The following is a 21441-nucleotide window of genomic DNA, read 5'->3' as shown; positions in this document are numbered from 1 at the left end:
GCTCCAAGAGCAGAGGCAGGACCAGCTGGGAAGGTGGAGTGCGAGGGCACAGAAGGCGAGGAGGCAAGAGTTGAGAGGAAGCAAAACTGAGGTGGAGCAGCTGGAGAATCAGAATAGCTGAATGGAGGAATAACTGAAGACGTGGGGGAGCTGGACCAGGCAGCTTGCAGCTCTGATGACATCCTTAGAGGGGTTTGAGCATCTGAGCCCTCCCACACTTCAGCTTTGGTAAATTTACAGATGGGGAAATGGCTGCTTGTCTGTGAAGGTGCCCTCAGGCCCTGTACCCAAAGAAGGAGCACCAGCCTTTGGCAGATTCTAAGCTCAGATGGGATTCCAAGTGGGGACCTGCCTGCTGCTTTAGGACTCGTGCCACCCCAGGCACGCATGAGTCTACAGAGCCATCTGGGAGGGGACAGCCCTACCAGAGCTAGGAAGCCCCTGAAGGCCACTGTCCTCCCAGCCTTCCTGCCCCACTCCTGCCAGGCATAGCCTCCTCCCCAGCCCCCAGTGCTTCACCAGCCTGTTGTGGCAAACCCATGCCTGCACGCACACCAGGACTGGGCTGGGTGCCAGTCAGACAGGCTGACATCACAGACAGGCACAGTCACACTTGGAAACAGCCAGGGACAATGGGACCTGCAGAGCCACCTGCTCCTCTGGGACCAGTGGGGGCAGGGCTGATCCTGCTGGGAGCAGGCAGCTGGCAGGCACCACACTCCAAGAAGCCTCGTGAATGCCATCGTCCTGATCCACCCAGTTCCCTCAGAAAGCAGGGCGCATTCAGCCTGCCCCCACACTCCAGCACCTTCTCTGAATCTCCGCTGCCAGGCCAGGTGGGGCAAGGCCTGGACTCATAGATGCTGATTCCTTCCCACAGCAGCAGCCAGCCCCAAACATGCTGGGGACCACCATGGTAAGGGGACAGAAGGCTCACAGACCCCTCCTCTGCCCATCCCCTCTCCTTCCCACTCAGCTGTTTTCATCTCTGCCTGACACACAGTGCATGAGTCACCTGCTTTGGTGGAAATAGGAGTGGAGGTCCTAGAACCTCCAGCTTTGCTCTCAGGGCACCTCTTCCCCTCTGCTCTCAAAGTGGGGAGTGAGGGTACAACTGAGTGGTTAGGGGCATGGACTCTAGTTGGCACATTGCTCCTGAGTAACCTTAGGAAGTTACTAGCCATGCCTCAATGTCCCCATCTGTAAAATGGGCCTAATGACTGTACCACCTCCGGTGCAGATAAAGCACTTAGAACAGGGCCTGAACATGAAATTGTTTAATATACATAAGGGAAAATTCATTTGACAATATCAGTCTGACAACCTCTTGTGCCATAGCAAAGAGCCCAGGGTTTCCAGGTAGGTGGGCCTGAGTGAGTCTCTGCTTGATCCCCGCTCTCTGTGCATTTGGAGTCTGCCCTCCCAGTGCATCCATTTCCTCACTGAGCACTGGGCAGCACTTTCTCCCTCTGAGGACAGCGGGCAGCTCTATGACCCCGCCCTGGCAAGCAGAGGAGCAATGCTTGGTCCTTGGTGTGTTCAGTAACTGTGTGTTCATCTTCCCTCCCCTCATGGTCCAGAAATCCAAGATCTCCACTTTCGAGAAGATGTGGGCCTTCATGAGCAGCAAGCCCTCTGCGCTGGTGAAGAACAATGAGGAGGGCATCCAGAGGACCCTGACGGCGGACTACGCACTGCTCATGGAGTCCACGACCATCGAGTATATCACCCAGAGGAACTGCAACCTCACCCAGATCGGGGGCCTCATCGACTCCAAGGGCTATGGCATTGGCACGCCCATGGGTGAGCGAGGGGCTGCAGGGGTAGGGACAGGCGGGGCCCCCATGTCCACGCATGCACACAGTCTCCTGCTCCCCTACCCAGCACGTTCCATTGAGCCCAGAAAAATGTCACTTCCTGGACTCAGAGATGAAGGGGCGGAGGGTGAGCCTCATAGCACATGAGGGCAGCCCTGACCCTGCAGAGGAGAGTAGGGCGAGCACAGCCTGGACATCGGGGCTCAGGCCCCTGCTGGCCCTGACCTCACACCTGTTGACGCAGCTCAGACACACTGAGCCAGCGAGGAGAATGGTGTTCACAAGCGAGACGCCCCACCCCAAGGCAGGACCCTTCCTGCCACCCAGATGCCATATATATACTTAAGTGGCACCTGCTGGAAGTGTGCAGAGGGGTAGGGAAGGAGAATAGATGGGGTGGACCTCATGGTGATGGGTGGAAGTTAGAATTCTGGTGGCAGATATAAGGTTGTGTGTACAGATATTAATTCAGCCGTACACCTGAAACCCGTGTGATGTCATAACCCAAAATTATTTCCATGAGAAAATACAGAGGGGCCTCTGACAGCAGGCACTTCCTTTTATTAGCATACTGAGAGGGCTGGGTGGTGGCGGGCACCAGCCAGGGTACTGGAAGGGGTGCCGGGGGGGCTGCAGGCACTGACAGCCAGGGCCTCCCCTCCCTGCGCAGGCTCACCATACCGGGACAAGATCACCATCGCCATCCTGCAGCTGCAGGAGGAGGACAAGCTGCACATCATGAAGGAGAAGTGGTGGCGGGGCAGCGGGTGTCCCGAGGAGGAAAACAAAGAGGCCAGCGCCCTCGGCATCCAGAAGATCGGGGGCATCTTCATCGTCCTGGCCGCCGGCCTGGTCCTCTCCGTGCTCGTGGCCGTGGGCGAGTTCGTGTACAAGCTCCGCAAAACAGCAGAACGAGAGCAGGTAAGTCCCGAGAACAGCACAGCAAGAGACGGGAGCGGGAGATGGGCGCTGGCTTCACAGCCACATGCCGGCACATGGCCGTGTCTAAGCCACCCTCAGCACAGCCCCCCTGCAGCCGCCCCTCCAGGAAGCCCTGCCAGCCGCAACCCCCCACCCCACCCCGCTGCAACTGTTGAAGCTTGGGTGATGGGCACAGAGGGGTTCATTATACTGTTCTCTCTACTCCTGCATATGTTTGGAAATTTCCATACCAAAAGTTTAAAGACGAGCTAAGAGGCTAGCCCAAGCATGGTAAAACAAGGCCCAACCCACCTGATTAATTCAAGTGTGGCTGGGTAGCCAGATCTGGGTCCAGGTAGCAAATTAGCATCTCAGGGAGAGTTTAAGTGTTAATGCCCTGGCCCTGCGCCCAGAGACTCTTGTTTTAATTGGTCTGTGGGGGAGCCTGGCAGTGGTGTCTTAAGAAAGTGCCCAGGGTGATTTAAATGTGCACCTGAGTTGAGGGCTCTGAGCTGGAGGGGAGGCACCTCCCCCAGACAAGTTTGGAGGCCTGCAGAGCCAGTGTGCAAGGAGACTGCAGCTGAGACCATGCAGGAGAGCAGAGTGAAAAGCAGCAGACTAGTCCACCACCCACCAAAAATGAAAGAGTCCTTTGTAACCAGTCACCCTGCGTCAGCAAAGAGGAGGGAAGCTCATTCTCGTGTTAGGGTTAACATGGACTCGGGGAAAGGGGCGTGCTGCAGCATTGCTAGGGAGCTCCTTGAGAGTACATTTCTGGAAGGTAGCTTTGCAGTATGGTCAGTCTTTTAAAATGTCAACACATTTTGACTAGTCACTTTCTACAACTAGAAATTCTCCTAATGGAAGCAGCCAAGGGTTTGTGCAGTTTTATTTACAAGGATGTTTGTCAAAGTGTTAATTATAACATGAAAAAAGGGGAATGAACCTAAATGCTCAATAATAGGGAATGGCTAAAAATGATCCCTCAAAAAAGACCAACCAAATTCTGTAGGAATTCCCATTACCATTGTAATGAGCTCCACATGCCGCCAAGAAGCCTACAGGACCTGGTGCCCACCTAGCTCTCCTGCCCACTCCTTTCCACCCTCTCCTCTCTTGCTCCACTCCATACACACTGGCCGCCTTTCTAGTCCGTAGTGCACCAAGTGCGTTTCTGCCTCGGGGTCTTTGCAGGGCTGCTCCGGCCATCTTCAGTGCTCTTCTCCTGGATCCCAAATTCTTGGCATCTTCTGGTCATTCAGGTTTTAACCCAAATATCACCCTCTCAAGTCACCTCCCCCCATCTCCCCTTCCAACCCCTCTCTATCCCATTAACTGACTTATTCTCTTAATAATAGTTCTCACTACCTAAAATTATTTGTTTGCTCTCACGCTTGTTATCTGTTTCTATCCCATCATTAGCCCATAGGTCCTGAGCTTTTTCACTGCGGTACGGCTAGCACCTAGAACAGGGCCCATGCAAGTAGGGTCTCAACAAATATTTTCAGAATGAAGACAAGGAGCTGAGATGGGATGACATTCTGTGTTGATTGGGTGAGCAGAGGGACCACACAGCTGGCAAGAGACAGAGCCAGGATTCCAAGCCAGGCCTTTTTCCCTGCACAGTCTGCCTAGGTGCTGATGCTCAGCCTCACCAAATAAGTTGTGGCACAGAGGGCTCCCCCCTGCTTCCTGGACAAGCCGCAGGACCACCTCTGGCTGTTGGTCTCGTAGAAGCCGCAGCTGTGGATACCTGTGACCTGCACTGCACGTGTGTTGTCCTCTTGCATCCCCCAGAGACACAGGTCAGAGGTGGCCACAGCCACCCAGGGAGCTCCTCCCAGTTGCCCACCTTGAGATTCACATGCTAGACCTCCCTGAGTGCCGGCCTCTTGGCTGGACCCCCTCTGGGGAAAGGCTCATCCATACATTCCAGTGTTTCTTAAGCTCTAGCTCTGGGCCAGGAGTTTGGTGGAGGTTGGGGTCACAGGACAAAACTGGCTGTTTCTGGCCTCTAAACAAGTGAGGAAAGATCAGATGTGCATGCCAATCAGACCCTCAGTGTCCTCATCTGTAGGATGGGGACAAGATGCTCCTACCTACCCAAGTCTCCAAACAAGAACGTGAGGCTTTGTAGGCTGCCACATAGACTGATCATCTTGCGTGGAGGGAGGGTGGATGGAGTGGAGGCGTGAGCCAGACCTGGTGGCCTTAGCACCGGCTCTGGGAGGAAGCGGGGTTTCTGGTTGGAGCTGCAGGGCCAGGCCTGACCCATGTGCCCCTTTTCCTTTCTCCTCCCCCTCCTCAGCGTTCCTTCTGCAGCACCGTGGCCGACGAGATCCGTTTCTCCCTTACCTGCCAGCGTCGTGTCAAGCACAAGCCACAGCCTCCCATGATGGTCAAAACTGACGCTGTCATCAACATGCACACATTCAATGACCGCCGGCTCCCGGGCAAGGACAGCATGACCTGCAGCACATCACTGGCCCCTGTGTTCCCCTAGGCACAGGTGTGGTGGGGCCCACAGGCCTGGGGGCAGGATGGAGGAAAGCAAAGGAGACTGGAAGGAGCGTCCCCTGTCCCCCTACTGGGCTTGGGGACCAGAGCGGCTGCCTGGCTAATGGGCCAGGGGCCCTGTGCCCTCTCCCACTGGGAAACCAGCAGGCCCCCAGGCCAGTTGCTTGGGCTTCACTCTTGTTTCTTCTATGGGTTTCTAAAGCTGCCAGCCAAGACAGCCAAGGCCAAAGGAAGCACATGCCTCTCTCAGGCCAAACTCACCTGCCCCTCAACTCTCCTCCATGGTCAGAAGTGACAACCATGGCCCTGCAGAGGCCAAAGAAATTGGGGAACAGCTCTTCTATCACCACTTTTTCCCCAGGAGCTCAGGCCTCCCGGGCTTGACCGTGAGACGAAAGATGCAAATCTTGGGCACCTTAGGGATTTCACAGCGTGGCAGCCAATGGTAGCTGAAGGTGGGGGATGGCAGCACCACATACCTGGGCAGAAGAAGGACTTCATCCCTCAGGAGCTGCTTACACAGTCTTGATCTCCAGTACTTGGCACCACCCGTGGTAGCCCCTGTTTTGAAAACGTTGAAAACAGAGAGCCCCAAGGGGGAGAAACGGAGTTCAGGTATAGGAGAAAAGGAGAATGCATGGAGGCCGCCATTTTGAATCCTGATGGACAATGTCCCATTGGCTCCGATTCCTCTAGGAGGACTCTGGGAGTATAAGGTGGGGAAATGTCCAAACAAATTTTCTCCATTTTCCGACCAGAGGAGTGAGGACCCCCTGAATCTCTCGCAAAGGAGACCCAGAGTCTCAGCCGATATTTGGAGCCCAGAGGACCAGTGGATATCATGGGAATCTCATGGGCTCTCGAGCCTTGGACCTTACTGTGCTTATTCCCAAGCTGTTTTCTACACCCTTATAGCATTTGAGAGCTTAGGCTCTTGGCCATCTACTCATCAGCAACTTCCCATCTGGCCAGTTGACCTTGACTTCCTTCTGTCATCTTGAAAGAAGGGTAGCCTAGATTATAGTGAAAGTCGTCACAACCCCCGCCAGGAGGGGTGGTGTCCCACTGCATGAGCTAACTTTGGGGTAGGTGGAGAAAGCCAGAAGGGCCCTAAAGAACTACTGGCCTCCAGACTTGCTAACCCTAAAGCTACTCCCCAGGAAAAGAAAGCTTTCCAGGGCAGGATATCATATTGGTAGCAGCCCCAAGGGAGGGCAGTGAGCAAGCTGCCTCCTGGAGATTAACCAAAGACCCACGCAGAGAGACAAGGCCATCATGGCCCTTGGTCTCGTGTCCAGAGCAGCTGGGACCTTGTGGGACTTGGGGGGAACAACGGAGAAATAGCAGCCAATGAGGTACCAGTGAGGGTGGGCCAGCTGGCGGTGATAGTGGCTCTAGAGGGCTGTGATTTTAGGACCCTGGGAAAAGAATGGGACATAAAAGGGTTAGGAGCAAAGTGTCCTTAAAGAAAACAGAATGGGACCAGCGGGACTTCCCATGGTCACAGAGGGTAGCCTCTGAGCAGGAGAAAGGGAGCAGCGGCTCTGGACAGGGACCCAGGAGACGCCGGCCACCCTCCTCCCACCCCTCTCCTGATTCTGCTCAGGGGCCTGGTTAGAGAGGAGCTGCATTTCAGGCTCGAGGACCTTCTCAGCTGAGTGAAGGGTAATCTCTAGCTCCCCCCCAGGGACTCCCAAAGCAGGCGAGCACAGTGGGCTCATAGGATAAATACGCTCCGTCTTCTAAACTGTGAGCTGCAGGACCCAAGCAGCTGGTTCCCAGAATCACAGCAGCTCTGACGGGCGGTGTGCACAGGAGGCTGGGGAGAGAGGGCCGGACCGCAACAGAACCAACGCATGTAATGATAGCAAGAGCCCTGCTGACATGAGCTTCCATGGGTAGGAGTGTGCGTGCGTGTGCGTGTGTGTGTGTGTGCATGCATTTATGTGTGTCTTTGTCTTTGTATGAGTGAGCTTTGGGGGCTGGGAGTGAAGGACAGATTTGGACACATGACAGAGTCCAGGGCATGCAATAATAGGAGGATCCTACTGTTCTGATGTGTGTGTGTGTGCATGAACATGTATGTGAATTGGGGATGCAGGAGATAAATATGGTCAAGCAGCAGAGCCCCGTACATGTAAAAACAGGAAAAGCCATGTTGTAATGGGGTTCTGGTGAGTATACATTTGTACATATACATGCACGAGTGTGTGCGTGTTCATGCATGCGCACATTTGTGCACCAAATGGCAGAGGGTGGATGATAAGATAAAACCAGCAGCATTGCCAAATATATTTAAAGGGAGAAGCCATGTCATCAGGTGTCTGCCTGTGTGTGTGGGTGTGCAGGAGAGAATGGGAGGACAGAACCAGACAGACATGCAGCACCATCGGTGCACGTTGTTCATGAGAAGCCATGGAACTGGGGTCTGTGGGGGTTTGTGTGCTCACACACGTGTGCGTAAACTTACACGTTCCAGCTCACAGCAGGGGCAGAGACAATCAGGAAGGCAGGGAGCCAGGGTCTGTTTGCACTTCTGTCATGGGGAGAGATCCTATGTCACAAAGATTTGCCAAATTGGATCAACGTAGTCACAGGGAGACTGGCCAAGTGGGGGCAAAACACTTCAGGGACTCCTGGCTGGTGACTCCTTTGCTCAAGGCAGTGTCCTGTTGGAGGGGAAGCAGAAACATGTCTTTGCAATTCCCAAATAACAGGACTCTAATGATGTTATTTCCAATTTGCTTTCAACCAACCATAGCGATTAACCACTATCTTCCTTTGTCCAGTATAATTTCACAGCACACGCCCACATCCATACACATGTCCCCACGCCAGTGGGGGCTTCGTCCAGCACTCCATGAACATGTTATGTTCTTCTGAGGCTATGCACATACAAACTGTGATGGGAGGAAGGAAGGAGGCAGCGAGGGGTAGGGAGATCTTTCCACGAAGGAGCAGAAGACGGTGGCTAGTAGAGGCACAATGCAACTAGAGAACCCCCTGAAAGATATGGAACTGATTTTTTCAGACTCTGCAGTGGCTGTGGGGTGACATACTGCCCAATCTTCTCTCCTGTTCAAGCCTTATGTCCGTGTGCATGGCCGGCGTGCCGCCTCTGCCTGCTGTCCTGTTTGTCTTTGAGACCAGCCCAGTGTTCAAAGTGCAGAAGCAACTGCTCTGCCTGAGTGTGAGCTGTCTCCCAGGGTCCTGAGCGTTCCCCTGTATCTTGGGCATGGAGGGAGAGGCCCCCAGCAAAAATTAAAATCTACACCTACCTGCCAGCGGGAGTGACCGTGGAGAGGGGGGGGCAGTGGGTGTGTGCACACACAAGCACTGAAGAGGTGGCTGGGTGGGTGACTGGGAAGCGTAACCGCTGGTTTGGATTGGCACAGAAGGTGGGACTATTCCCCTTGGGGGGTCCCCCACACCAGCCTTCACCAGTGGAGTGCCCCATCTTCCATCCCCATCTCCTAGCCCAACCAACATGCCAGTGCCTCCTCTCAACCTGTTCAGACTGGCCAGATTGAAGGGCTGCAGTGAGGACCCCGCACACCCCGCCCTGGGGCTGTTGGACAGTGGAGCTTCCTCATCTCTCTCCCCTTGACCTGTGACTGGCCTCTGCCATGGACAGACAAGAAAACCCTGAGAGCTTTGCACTCAGGTGGCCCTTGAGAGGGATGATGTCCCCTTGGTCAGTGAGCTGACCCCCTATCTCTGAGGGGTGTGCCCTTCCCTCCGCACAGCCAAGACTCTGCCTCAACTAGAAGAACACACCCTGGCTCCCTCCCACTGCCCAGCACTGGCAGACAGGGATTCTGGCTCAGCCTGGGGAGGGGTCCAAATGGCTCAAAGTTCTCCCCTGCTTAAACTGGAGGAGAGCGGAAGTCAGACCCAGACACTCACCAAGAACAATCAGATGCTCCCTCTCTGCCTTCTTTCCAGGGATGATGTGGGGGGAGGGCTTTGCAGCTGATTTTTCATCACGCAGCACGAAGCTGGTCCCTCCCCAGCCATTCCCAGCTATCTGCACAAACATCTCGAATATGCCAAACTCTGGCCCATGTCTGGAATGGTCCGGTGTGGATAGCGTTCTGGAAAGGGCCTATCAGCTTAGACAAACAGATGTATGGACTTAACATCTGGGACAGGCCCCGCCCCGTGGACAGATGCAACAAATGAGTCCAACTTGGTAGACAAGTCTCTGAAGTGGATACATCTGGAACAGCCTCCCAGGTTGGATGGACACATCTAGAACAGGTCCAGCTGCTTGCCACCAGGGAAGAGCTCTGCCCTCTGTCCCCATGTAGGTATGAACCAAGCACTCGCTGCAGTCTGGAGTTGTCCTCGAGTTAAAGTTTTAGAGCTGAGGCCATATGTGAAGTCACAAACCTTTTTGGTAGAAGGTTAATGTTCTGTACAATATGTGTATGAATGTAAAAAGATATATATATATGCTGTATATATATATATATGCACAGTGTATATATGACCTGTAGCCCATGTGTATACGCGCCCCTCCCTGCACGTCTGCACACAGAGTGTACATAACCCAGCCAGTATGGATGGGGACCAGGTGAGAGATGGGGGCTGCGGCAGCAAAGCCAGGGTTACCTGGGACAGAAGTGGCCTGGGACCAGGGCTGCAGAGAGCCTGAGCTTGTCAAAGCTCCAGATGGGGAAGATGACAGAGCTAGAGGGGGCTGGTGAATGGGCCTTGTGCATGCTTGGGGGGAGGACAGGAGGAAGGTGGGGAGACGACAGGGGAAAGGTAGGGGAGAAGACAGGGGAAAAGTAGGGGAGAGGGGTCCAGAGCAAGAGTGGCCAAGGACAGCTAGGCCTGTGCTGGGGAGCAGTGTCATGCTAGTACTTGGCCCTGAGACCTGTAGCAGACCTGCCTGCCCAGAGCCAGGTAGGCGTCAAGCTTCACCGGGAATACCCTAGAAAGCTGGGATAGTCAAGGTGGCAATGGTCTCAGTCTCTGAGTCTCACCCACATGCAAAGGCACAGCTCCTAGCTGGGGAAGACATTTTTTTAATGAGAATGGCCCCAGGGGCACTGCCAGTCTGCCAGCAGTGTCCAGATGCACTAGTTATGGACCTCCCTCCATCCCCTGCCTTCTAGAACAGAAGATCTCAAAACACCCCGCATCTTTCACAGATCCAAACTCTGAGCCCTCTAGTTGTAGGGAAGCAGTTGCAGACCCGATAATGCCAGCCAAGAGTTGTCCCACTTGACAACCTCCCCAGTCCCAGCTGACCCAGAGGCCAGCTGTCAGAGAGTGGCTGAGGGGCTGGGAATGAGCAGAACAGTGACGGGGTGAAAGATGAGCGGCCTGAGCACTGCCTGTCCTAGCACAGCCCATGCCATCTGCCTTCTCTCCCTCGTTGCATCTCCCCTGCATGGCATTTAGCAGAGGGCCTCTCCCCTGCAACACCCCCAACCTCCATCTCTGCCCCACCCAAATCTGTCTGTTCTTCCCAATTCCAATCCTTAACTATCGGGCCTGCCCTGCCATGGGCCAGAGCATCTCAGGAGCAAGCGAGAGAAGAGATCCAGAACAGGGTCCCATGGTTCACAGCCTATCTTGACCCCATGCATCAGGCTAACCTGCACCTATTGGTAGGGCTGTCTCGGTCCCTGGCCAGAACACATCTGAGCCCAATGCCCTGAAACAGAACTGGAGGCTCCAGGGCCCTCATGCCACTGTGCTCAATCCCCCAGCCCACCTCTGCCTGGGCCGAGTTCCTGGCTGGGCCTCCTGGGATGGGGACTTGGGTCCCCAGACAGCACCATGGGAGACCCCAGACCTGTCCCACCACCCAGACCAGAGTGCCTGGATGCCCCCCCACTCCCGCTCAACACGGTTCCCACACACTGGTCTTTGGGCCATTCAGGGGATGCCCTTTGTGGACATGCAGAATTTCTATGAATATAGTTTTTTGTAAACATTTTGTAACAATTTGGGTTTCATAGTAACTGTGTTACTTGCCAATCATTCTAGGCTGATGTAAATAAATTTCCAAACAAATCCAATTATTTTCCTTTTTAAGACACTGTGATATATCAAAGTGCACAGTTTGCTGTATGAAGTAATATGGTTTTAAATTTTAAATAAAGAAATGTTTCTAGAAAACAGGCCCCCCCCCTGGACTTGTGTTTTCTGCTCATCTTCTCTCCTGGGAGCCAGAGGGCACTTCAGCTGTGTGGGCTCCCCCAGGTCTCCGCTGTCCAGGTAGGACTCTCGTCAGACACAGAGGGGCCAGCGTCTGACCCTGATATCACCTGACTTCTGGCTTCACTTCTGGGGGGCACGTCCCTCCTCAACCCACCTCAGCCCACATAGCTCCCTGGGGAGTTGCCATGCCCTTTGGGACACTGCCCACTGGCCACTGTCGGGGCATTGAGTGGGCATCTTATCCAACTTTGGCCAATCAGAGCTTGCATGAGCTTTTTCAAAGTGCAAACAAGAATGGTCTAAGTCAGTTACTCTCAGAAAGGGGAAACTCTACACATAATCTGGGTCCAGGATGAGACATTTTCAGCAGGGAGGAACAATGCAGATGTTTACAGAAGCAATGGACGCCAAGGGTGCAAAACCAGACTGGGCTTCCACTGGTTCCCAGAAATAACCCCTCCAGGACAGTAACTTCTGAGGATGTACTAGAACTATGAGGCCAAAACATACCCCCAGGGCTGTCATCCAGTCATCGGGCCAGGAAGCCTGGGCCAAGAAGCTGCTGCCTCCACCACCCCCAACACAACTGCTTCTTGCCCTCTGGGAATCTGGAGCTAGAGAATGTAGTGATGCTGCTGAGGAGCCCCTGTCACTACAACAGGGCCAAGGCAGGTCAGGACAATAGCCTCTGCTTCCCTCCTGCCTCCCAGATCCCATGCATGCAAGCAGATGTCATTGGTGGAGACAAGTTTGCATCCAGAACCTCCCAGGTCCTCCTATGAACCCTATTTAGGGCTTCCTAGGTAGCAGGTGCCATGCTAAGTTCTTAACAACACTATCTCCTTTCATGCTCACTGCAGACCCTAACACAGCTCAGACTCTGATTCACCATGGCCTTATAGTCCAAAGGTCCCCCCAACATTGCTTAGTCTCTTGAGGTCCCTGTTCTAATTTCAGAAGTGTGGCTATGACTGGGCAAGTCTGGGTCAGCTGGTCCAATCCACTGTGACCAGGGGTCACAAGGGGATCACACAGAGTAGTCATGGTTATATTGTGGGACCCAGGGTCTTTGCTTTAAGAATATTGAGAAAACTGGAAAATTCCAAAGAAAGCTATGTGGATTGGGCAGGCCTCCTAAAATATGCAAACTTCTAGTCCACCAGTGCCAGGTTAGCCAAGCCAAAGCCCTGGAAACAGCTGCAGAAACGAGTGAAAACCAGGACTCAGTGGGCTACAGTGCTTGAAATTCTGGTCTCTCTGGACTCACAACCCAGAGAGAAAGTATGGGCGGCCGGCAGAGCTCCAGGGCCTCAGCGGTATCGGGACAACATGATTCGGAAGGAGATTCTAGGTCTGGAGGAGTCATGTCCCAAGTAACTATCCCCTTGATTTATGCATACCTATACAAGCCACTCAGAGCATAGAAGTCTGAGACCCAAGGGGCTGGCTCCACCTTCCCCAGGCATGCACCACCGCCTGAGTCAGGGACCCTGTCTCAAAACTACCTATTTAGACAAGGACTCTAAATAAAAGACAAGCTTTACGGCCCTTCACCACCTTGATTTCAGCAGGTGACCTTGGCCCATTCTCAAGCTTGAGTTCCCACTCCTGTGTGGTGGGGATACCCGTTGGACTGCCCCGAGCAGCAGGTGCATGAGTGAAGGAAAATCTTCCTATGAAAATACATGGCAAAGGCACAGTGTTGGACTATGAGAGACCCTTCTCTGCTCTTCTGTCAGCTGCTTTTCCCTCTCCTGTCTCCCCAGTCTATCCATTTGGAGCCTACCAGGTGCAGGCAGAGGTCAGGGCCCAAGCACTCCCAGGGCTGCAGGTCACCAGCCCAAGAATCAGGTTGGGCAGGGCACTTGGCTCCCGGAAGGCCTTAATGGCACTTCCTTAGGAAACAGAAGCTGAGTGTTTAAGAAGCATCTGTCATTATGGAAACAAAGTTGCCAGGCCATTTTTTCTTTTACTATTTTTACTGCGGTTTCATTATCTTATGCAAATGAGGCCGCTGATGAAGCCTTTCTGCAGGGTGGCCCATGCTGGGACCAGCTCTACCAACGGGATTTATTGCCTGCCTCGGCCTCCAGACAGGAGCTGGGATGAGGAGGCCCATGGAGATGGCTTCCGGAGCAGCAACCTGCCCTGGACCACGTGGCTTCCCACCAGACAAGCCCCCCATCCTGCCTCCATCCTAGGAGTGTCCAGTCCTTGATTTTCCACGACCCAGTGCCAGCAGAGCTGGCTCAGCCTCTGTTCCCAATTCCTCAACAGCTGGAGCCCCTTGAAAACTGAGCTGCTAGTTCCCAACGGGATGTGAGAGTAAAGATGGGAAGCCACTGGGGCTTCATGTCACCAGGATGTCGAAAAGTAAGAAGAACATGCAACCTAAGAGTTTCCCACTCAAGGGTGCAGGAGCTGGAGTACATATGCACAATCTTTGGCTTAGGCTGGTCTCCAGAGGCTGTTGAGCCCAGCCACAGGCTGTAAGGTGGACCCTGGGCAGGATAAAGCATCAGGAAAAGCCATGCAAGTGTCAGAGTTTGGGCTGTTTGTGCAGAAGTAGTAAGGGCAGGAAATATATTCAAGACATTGACCTCAGTCTGCAGTGATCCCATTTCAAAGATGAACAGTCTGAGAATCAGAAAGTCCAAATAAGTTGCCCACACTGCAGTGGGTAAGTGCCAGGGCAAAGTTAACAGGGCTGCTGTCTCCCAGCTCAAGGAGCCACTAACACCTCACTCTCCTAGTGCAGGCCCCCTGGCTTTCTGCCCCGCCCTCCCCCACCCTCCATGTGCCTGCCCGTAGCTCTGGTCTCACTGAGAGCCCCCACAGTCCCTGCCTGCTCCAGGCCATTTTCCCAGCCACTCCTTAATATGGGAAACTTTCCTCCAGAAGGGTTTTGGTCTCTCTCTAATCTCTTTGACCCAAAGCCTCTGCTTTCAGTGGATTATGAGGACTGGCTTCCCCACCTTCTCCCCAATTTTGTCTCAAGTCACTAAGAATTCTCTAAAGCATGATAAGACATCCTCTGGGACAAGAGCAGATTAAGCATTTAATAAGAGCCTTCTGCCCTATGTGGGCACTCAAACTACCCCACGTTTCCCAAGGGCTGGGCAGTGGAAAACCAGAAGTTTCCTAGCCCTACTCACCTGCCTAGAGAGGATGAGGTCTCATCAGTGACTCCCTAAACATCACTGGCTGCAGGCTGGGGATTCACTCCCATTTTACAGCTATGTAAACTAAAGCCAAGAGACGCAGAATGACTCATCCATACCACCCAATAAGTATTAGAATGAGATCTCCAAAGCACCATTTTATAGCTTTGAAAAATGAATGGATGAATAAAGGAATAAGTGAATCAGAAAACAGTCAATGATCAATGTTTATAGACACGGGGGAGCTTCCATGCTTATAAAAAAAAAAAAAAAATGCAAACTTGATTGGGCCAAAAACGAGAATTACTAATTACAGTCGTGCACAGGAACGACCTACCATTTATGCCTAATTGCGGTGCAGTCCAATAACAATTATACACATCAATAAATGTGTCAGATTAACTTGGTTGTAAGTTTTATTTGATTGCAACACTAAAGCCTGTTTGTGGTTGCTCAGACTTAGGAGGCCAAGGCCATCTCGTCTGGTCCTCTTGGACCATTCTGGAAATGAGGACCCGGTGGTGCTGGAAGGAAAGTGGGTGCTGAGAGAGGGAAGGCAACATCGCTCTCGTCTGCTGCAGCCTGCCTGCCCTGGCCGGCGTGGAAAGAGCAGTTTGGCAGGGGGTCTTTGCAGGGCGTGCGACATCACAAACCTCCCCTCCTCTCCTCAGTGCCAAAGGCAGCTTCCTAATTAGAACATCCATAACCCTCAGCATCTGCTCCAAGAGAATTCAGCTGCTCTAAGATGGAGAAGTCCATTAACTTTATTGCACAAAACGTCGGACGTGCTTTTAGACAGAGGATCACTGCCAAGTGAGATAAACTGCCGGAACCTGCCAGAGGGACAGGCCAGAAACTTCCTGCAGTCCTCTGCTGGGTCCCCGGGACTCCTTGCTCTCCCTGTCCAAGGCTCTGAGTGCTGCCGTGTTATCCTGGGAGGCTGGAGCTGGGAATTGTGAACATCAAGCGCAGGTGCAGTTGGCGCACCCTGGCCTCTGTCATGAAAGCTGCAGCCTGCTGAATGTCGGCGCTAGACAGGCGCCATCTGACTCCCAGAATGCATCTGGAGTCCTACCCCAGAGTCGGGTGACTCACACCTACTCAGATTGGCTGGCATTACCCCAAACAGCAGAGTGAGGTGGCTAATAAAGGGCTTTGGAATCAGAGCCTCTGGGCTGAACCTCAGTTTCACCGCTTAGGAGGGCCTGTGTGACCTTGCCAAAGTGGCTTAAGATCCTGATGTCATTCTATAAAATGGGTTGAGTAATACCCACCTCTAAGAGGTTTAAATACGATGGTGCTGGGGATCTTTAGCGCAATGCGTGACTCAGAGCTAGGGCCCTCCCCCACCCCCGCCTTCAGTGTGGAGATAGAGAGGAGACAAAGCCCACAAAGTGTGCTGGGAGAGACTATGCCCATTTGGAGTCAGATAGTCCTGGGTTCTCATCCCAGTTCTATCGTGTGATGGGTCCCCAAGGCCCTCAGTTTCCTCATCTGTAAAATGGGATTGATAGTCTCTCTCCTTTGTTCCCCACAGGAGGATCCAGAAGACACAGAGTGCTTTGAGGCCACTAAAGGGCTGTTGAAATGCGCAACATTATGCCCCTGTTACTCTGGCTGTCTAGTGTCCCCTGGGACACGCCAGGCTCCAGGACTGCTGCTGGCCATGCCCTCCCCTGCTCCCCAGCCTGGAATTTGTCTCTGCCTCAGCACCCCATGCCGCAGCCTCCCACCCCATGCTAGGCAGCTCAGATTCCCACAGGGGGAGCAGCCGCAGACCTCCTAGCCCTCACAAATGCCTCACCCAAGGGGCCTCCTGGGTGTCCTTTCTCAGATTCAGGTTTTTCTTAATATGAATAATTAGCAGAAACAGCAGCCATTGCCATCGACCCCAGTGATTTCCGAGCCTCGGGGAGAGCCCAATTTCGCACCAATCCTGGTGCTGTAAATTCCCATCAAGCTAAGAAAATATAGTGCAATTTAGAAACACTGATACGGCAATAAAACACAGATCTCCAGCAAATGGAATTCGGCAACATCTAAAAATGGAGCCATACATTACCCCGCCTGCAAACTCCCTCTGGGGACGTGATGCTGGGAGAAGTTGGGGGAGCTTTATGTGCAAGTTGATCTTTCTTTTCTGGATGAAGGCAGGGCCACCCGCAGCTCCCCAGAGGCCCCCTCGGGCAGTCCTCCCTCCTGGCTCCAGAAGAGGGTCCAAGGAGAACGCCCCATCTAGAGAGGGCCTGTGGCCTGGCCTCTGTCCTCCAGAGGCTTTTGGAGGGAGCATTCACAAAAGGGTGGGCAGGGAGGAAGAAAGAAACTCACGACATGCCACTTAGCCCTCACGATATGCCATCCCCCTCACAGGGAATGATTTCTGTCCTGATTTCTGTCCTGATTTCTCAGAAGATGATACTGACCATTAGAAGTAAGGAGACTTGTTCAAGGTCACTCAGGGGCAATTGTGAAAACTGGATTTGAACCCACATCTGTCTGCTGCTCTCTCTTCTATGTGCTCTCTATATGCTGGGATTACCAGCTAAGGATTCAGTCCTTCACTCTACAACACCTCAAACTGAGCCAAACAGCACTGCTCTCACTGCCTGTGGGGAATGAAGGTAGGACCACAGTCCACTCTGCTCCCAGCACCGCGAGCCCCCTCTATAACCTGAGAAGCAGGAAGGGGTACACTAATCAGGTTCCCTGCCCCTTAAACAGGTACAGGAGACTGGGTCCCCTCGGGAAGGATTGATGAGTAGAGGGCAGACCCAAAGCACCCCCCCCAGCACCTCCACCTTTCCCCAGTAAGGCTGGAGCAGGGGCTTCCACTTGATCTTTCTGGTCTGGAACACACACACTGGGACACAAACACTGGGACACACACACACACACACTCTCTCTCTCTCTCTCTCTCTCTCTCTCTCTCTCTCCCTCTCCCTCTCTCTCTCTCATTCTAACTTCCACACTTTTTCCTGGCTGCTCCCTCCATCAGACTGTGAACTCCATAAGAGCAGAGACCTATTGTCCAAGGCCCTTGGCCGACCCCACACAGGGACCCCACTTATGCTCAGAGCCCTGACTCAGTTTTTGCTTCTGCCTTTCCACCCTACCAAGCCCTGGGGCCTGGAACACAACGAGAGCAAAAGAGTTAAGGTGGCCTCTCTGAAAGGCATGTGCTGGCAACGCTGTCTCTGGGGTCAGGCCTGAGCTTGATTGTCAGCACTAGTTATGTGATAACTTGTGGAAGTTACTTAACCCTTGCTAAGCCTCAGTTTCCTTGTCTGTAAATGTAGTTAACAGCACGTCCTACCCAGAGGGGGATCCGTGTAAAGTGAGATAGTACATGTAAAGCATTTACCACCATATTGGGCACATGGTAGGTAGGTGAGCAATAAATTCTGACTGTATTAGTCAGGATGGGATGGGATGAGATGGGATGGGATGGGATGGGATGGGATGGGATGGGATGGGATGGGATGGGATGGGATGGGATGGGATGGGGTGGGGTGGGGTGGGGTGGGGTGGGGTGGGGTGGGGTGGGGTGGGGTGGGGTGGGGTAGGGTGGCATAGTGTGGGGTGAGGTGGGGTGAGGTGGGGTGAGATGGGGTTGGGTGGGGTGAGGTGAGGTGAGGTGGGGGGTGGGGTAGGCTAGGCTGCAACAACAAACAGTCCAATGTCTTGGTGGCTTATCACAATGATGTCAGTGATGTTTACTTCACCACATTTACTTCTCTGCAGGTCTGGCAGCCCTCAGCTGCCCTTCATTGTGGAAATTGGTGGCCCAGGCTGCTTTGATCTTGCAGCTTTACCATCTGAACACAAGGCCTCCTCTATAATTGTCTCAGAGGAATAAATGGACTGAAGAATCATATAAGTGCTTTTACTGCCTCAGCCTGGAAGTGACATACTTTCCTTCCACTCACGTTTCATAGACTAGAACTAAGCACTGGATGTGGCCCGACTGCAAACACAGGCAGGAGAATGGCTCCCAGGTATACAGAATGGAGAAAAGGACCAGCTATCGCGAGCACCAGTGACAGCTTCCACCCCGCTGGCTGTTACCTGCCTCTGCGCCATAACCAGCTCGATTTCCTGGACCTAGGGTCAGCTCACACTGTGCCAGCATCTTCGTATTCCACCCCCTCACTCCTGTCAGTGTCCTGCTACCAGCCTCTGCCCCAGCCCGGCAGAGGGCCCCCGCAGGGGACGGCTCTTTCTGAAGCCCTGGGCACCCTCTCTCCAGCCCCCTTCCACTGACAGCCGCATCCTCATCAATTTGTTGACAACACAGAATCCCAGCCTCCAGCGTCTGACCACAGGTGAGCCTCTATCAGGGACAGATGTCTATTGCCTTTAGGAAGCCCTGTCGTGAAGGAGGTGTCAACACAGACGGTGGTGGCAGCACCGGGTCCCTCTGAGCAAGTCAGTTATTTCAACTCTCAGCAGAACTGGGGCCTCTGGAAATGGTGGAGGTAGGACCCCAGTCAGGGCCAAGTTGGGGAGTTGGGGGCAGAGGTGTGCACCTGTACGGGATGAAGGGCGTGGAACCAGAAACCACAAGGAGTGACCTCTGTGGGTAAGGACAACATGTAAAGTGGGGCCAGCACCCTTGGCTTCTTCCTAAATGTGGGAAACTATTTAGAAGATGCTAAGCAAGAGCTGTAGGAGATAATGAAGGTCCCCCAAAGTGGAGCTGGGAAGGCCTAACAAGCACATGGATCAGAATAGGTCTTTGTAGATTTGAATCCTGGTACTGCCACCCAACAGCTGTGTGACCTTGGATTACTTGCTCAACCTCTCTGAGCCTCCTCAGTACATAAGTGCTCAGAACCACTGCCTAGTGAGCTTCTGGCAAAAATAGTGCAATGGCTATGAGATGTTCCACAGGGGACTTGGCCCACAGCAAAACCTTGTTCAGGGTAAGCGGAAGCCTGGTGAGAGGGAGACAAGCTCGCTGTGGAGACAATGTGCCACTGTAGTGGGCAGAGTTGGGTTCCTGCCCAGATGAGCTTCACCTGGTCGGGGCACTCATTCCTCTGCTTGGCTGGTACTGACTTCCAGGTGAGGCCTCCCAGGTGCCCCCCACCCCCCACCCCAGGTTTTGTTTCCCATCTCCCACCACCTGGGGTAGCTCCCAGCCAATGACTTACAAGGTGGACATAGGAAAGGCTTCCCCATTTCCTTAAGATGGGACCAGCTCCAAGAAGCAGTCTGTGTTCCAGAACTCCCCGCAGGACCAGCCCAAAGCTAGACTCCAGCAGAGACCATGAACTTAGCCGGCCTGACCCTGCTTCCTCACTTCCCTTCTTTAGAGGGCACTCAGCTCATTACAGGCAAGAAAGTTCCTCTCTCTGGTTCTGCTTCTAGAGAATCTAACCAAGATAGACACCAACGAGGGTGCTAAGAAAGGGGGTGTAAGATCCCCAGGCTGCCAGGAGCCAGCCATGACCTGGGGCTGGCACAGGCTGAGAGACCAGACAAGCCCCATGTCCAGACACTGAACTCTGCTCCCCCTCACAGTAAGGAAACATCAATCCCCTGTCTGGGGGAACTGGCTCTGAAAGGGTGTGGGCTTTAGCAAGTCGGGGGTGGGGGGCAAAGAAGGAAAGAAGAGGAAATTCACAACCCTTGCTAGTTCTCTATTTATTGCCTCACTCATTGACAACTTATCCCCATGTACTTAAACAGGATTTGAGGAGCTTAAACCTTAATGCACTTAAAAGGGAATGGTTGTAAAAGCAAAATAGTGCACAAACCATGTCAAAGGGGTGAAATATTTTTATTTCCTTGGAGGCTAACCGAGATAATGAAGGCAGAATTTCTTACTTAGAGCACCAGAAAAGCGGCTTGTTGGAGACACATTCCCTAAAGAGCCAACGGGTCCATAATTCCTAGGGACCTTCCTCCTGGAACTCAGATCACCTCCCTGTCCAATCCCAGAACAGTGCGTCCTGCCCGTAAGCAGAGGAAGCAGCGGCCTAAGCATAGTCTAGCCTTGGCAGGGCCTGGGGAAAGCCTTTCCTTTCCAGGAACAGTGTGCTCCTTTGCACCCCAAGCGAGCCAAGCCCAGAGATGTGGGTGAAAGGGAGGTATCTCTAACCTGATGTTCTAGCACTAAGACCAGCGACTAGCAGCTCCTGGGGCCCCAGGACTCCTGGCCCCAGCAGAGGCAGGTGTGGGCACTAGGAGAACCTAAGGGCCCAGCAGTGAGTCAAGAGCAGATGGACAAAGAGTTGGGTGCAGTTTTAAGTTGAACAGGGGGTGAAGCTAGCATAGCAGAGGGACAGGTGAGAGGATGGAGGGGCAGCCTGCAAGCTCAAAAGAAGCTGAACAACCGAGAGGCCCATGTCCCACTGAGAAGGTCTGACCGGGGCCAGGGTGAGAGCCAAGAGAAATGAGCAGAGGCAGCTAGACACCCTGTCCTGAGGGGCCAGCAGCAGGCAGAGGAAACGCGGGGCCCTTGGCCAGGATCTGCAGGGTCTCAGTGCTCAGCAGGAGGCAGGGACTGTGCTAGCCCCTTCATGTGCATTCTCTCTTCTAATCCTCCCAATAGGCCAGTGTTTCAATAAGGTCACACACACACCCGCCCATTAGGAGGCAGTCAGGTTAGACCTTGGGTTGCTTCCGACCCCCAAGCCAGTGCTCCGACACCTGCCTCAGGGCCTCCTTCAACTGGACTCTGGGCATTCCCAGCCCTGGGAGGACCTCGCAGGCATCCAGGTCCTGCTAATCGCAGCCACTTTAGATATCATATCAGATATCTAATTGGCCTTCAGGAGCTAAGCCTTCTTCACCCTAGGACATTAGTGAGGGGAGGGGGCGATATAATGCATTAGATCAGGATT

The 21441-nt window shown here is 53.4% G+C and overlaps 1 protein-coding gene across 1 annotated transcript in view; it reads left to right on the top strand.

The window, feature by feature from the left end:
* GRIK3 (glutamate ionotropic receptor kainate type subunit 3) overlaps nucleotides 1–5241 on the top strand; it is a gene marked incomplete at both ends in the record, with an annotated part of 184237 nt that extends 178996 nt beyond the window's left edge. The window contains 3 exons of the mRNA XM_084244257.1: nucleotides 1581–1803; nucleotides 2488–2738; nucleotides 5047–5241. Coding sequence (XP_084100383.1) covers nucleotides 1581–1803; nucleotides 2488–2738; nucleotides 5047–5241 — 669 coding nt within the window. The remainder of the gene's footprint in view (nucleotides 1–1580; nucleotides 1804–2487; nucleotides 2739–5046) is intronic.
* Between the last annotated feature and the right edge of the window lie 16200 nt (nucleotides 5242–21441).

This window comes from Talpa europaea (assembly GCF_964194135.1).
Source record: "Talpa europaea genome assembly, chromosome: 9".
Taxonomy (NCBI): Eukaryota; Metazoa; Chordata; class Mammalia; order Eulipotyphla; family Talpidae; genus Talpa; species Talpa europaea.
Note: the sequence above shows the minus strand (reverse complement) of the source record. Positions and strands in the feature narration are given on the sequence as shown.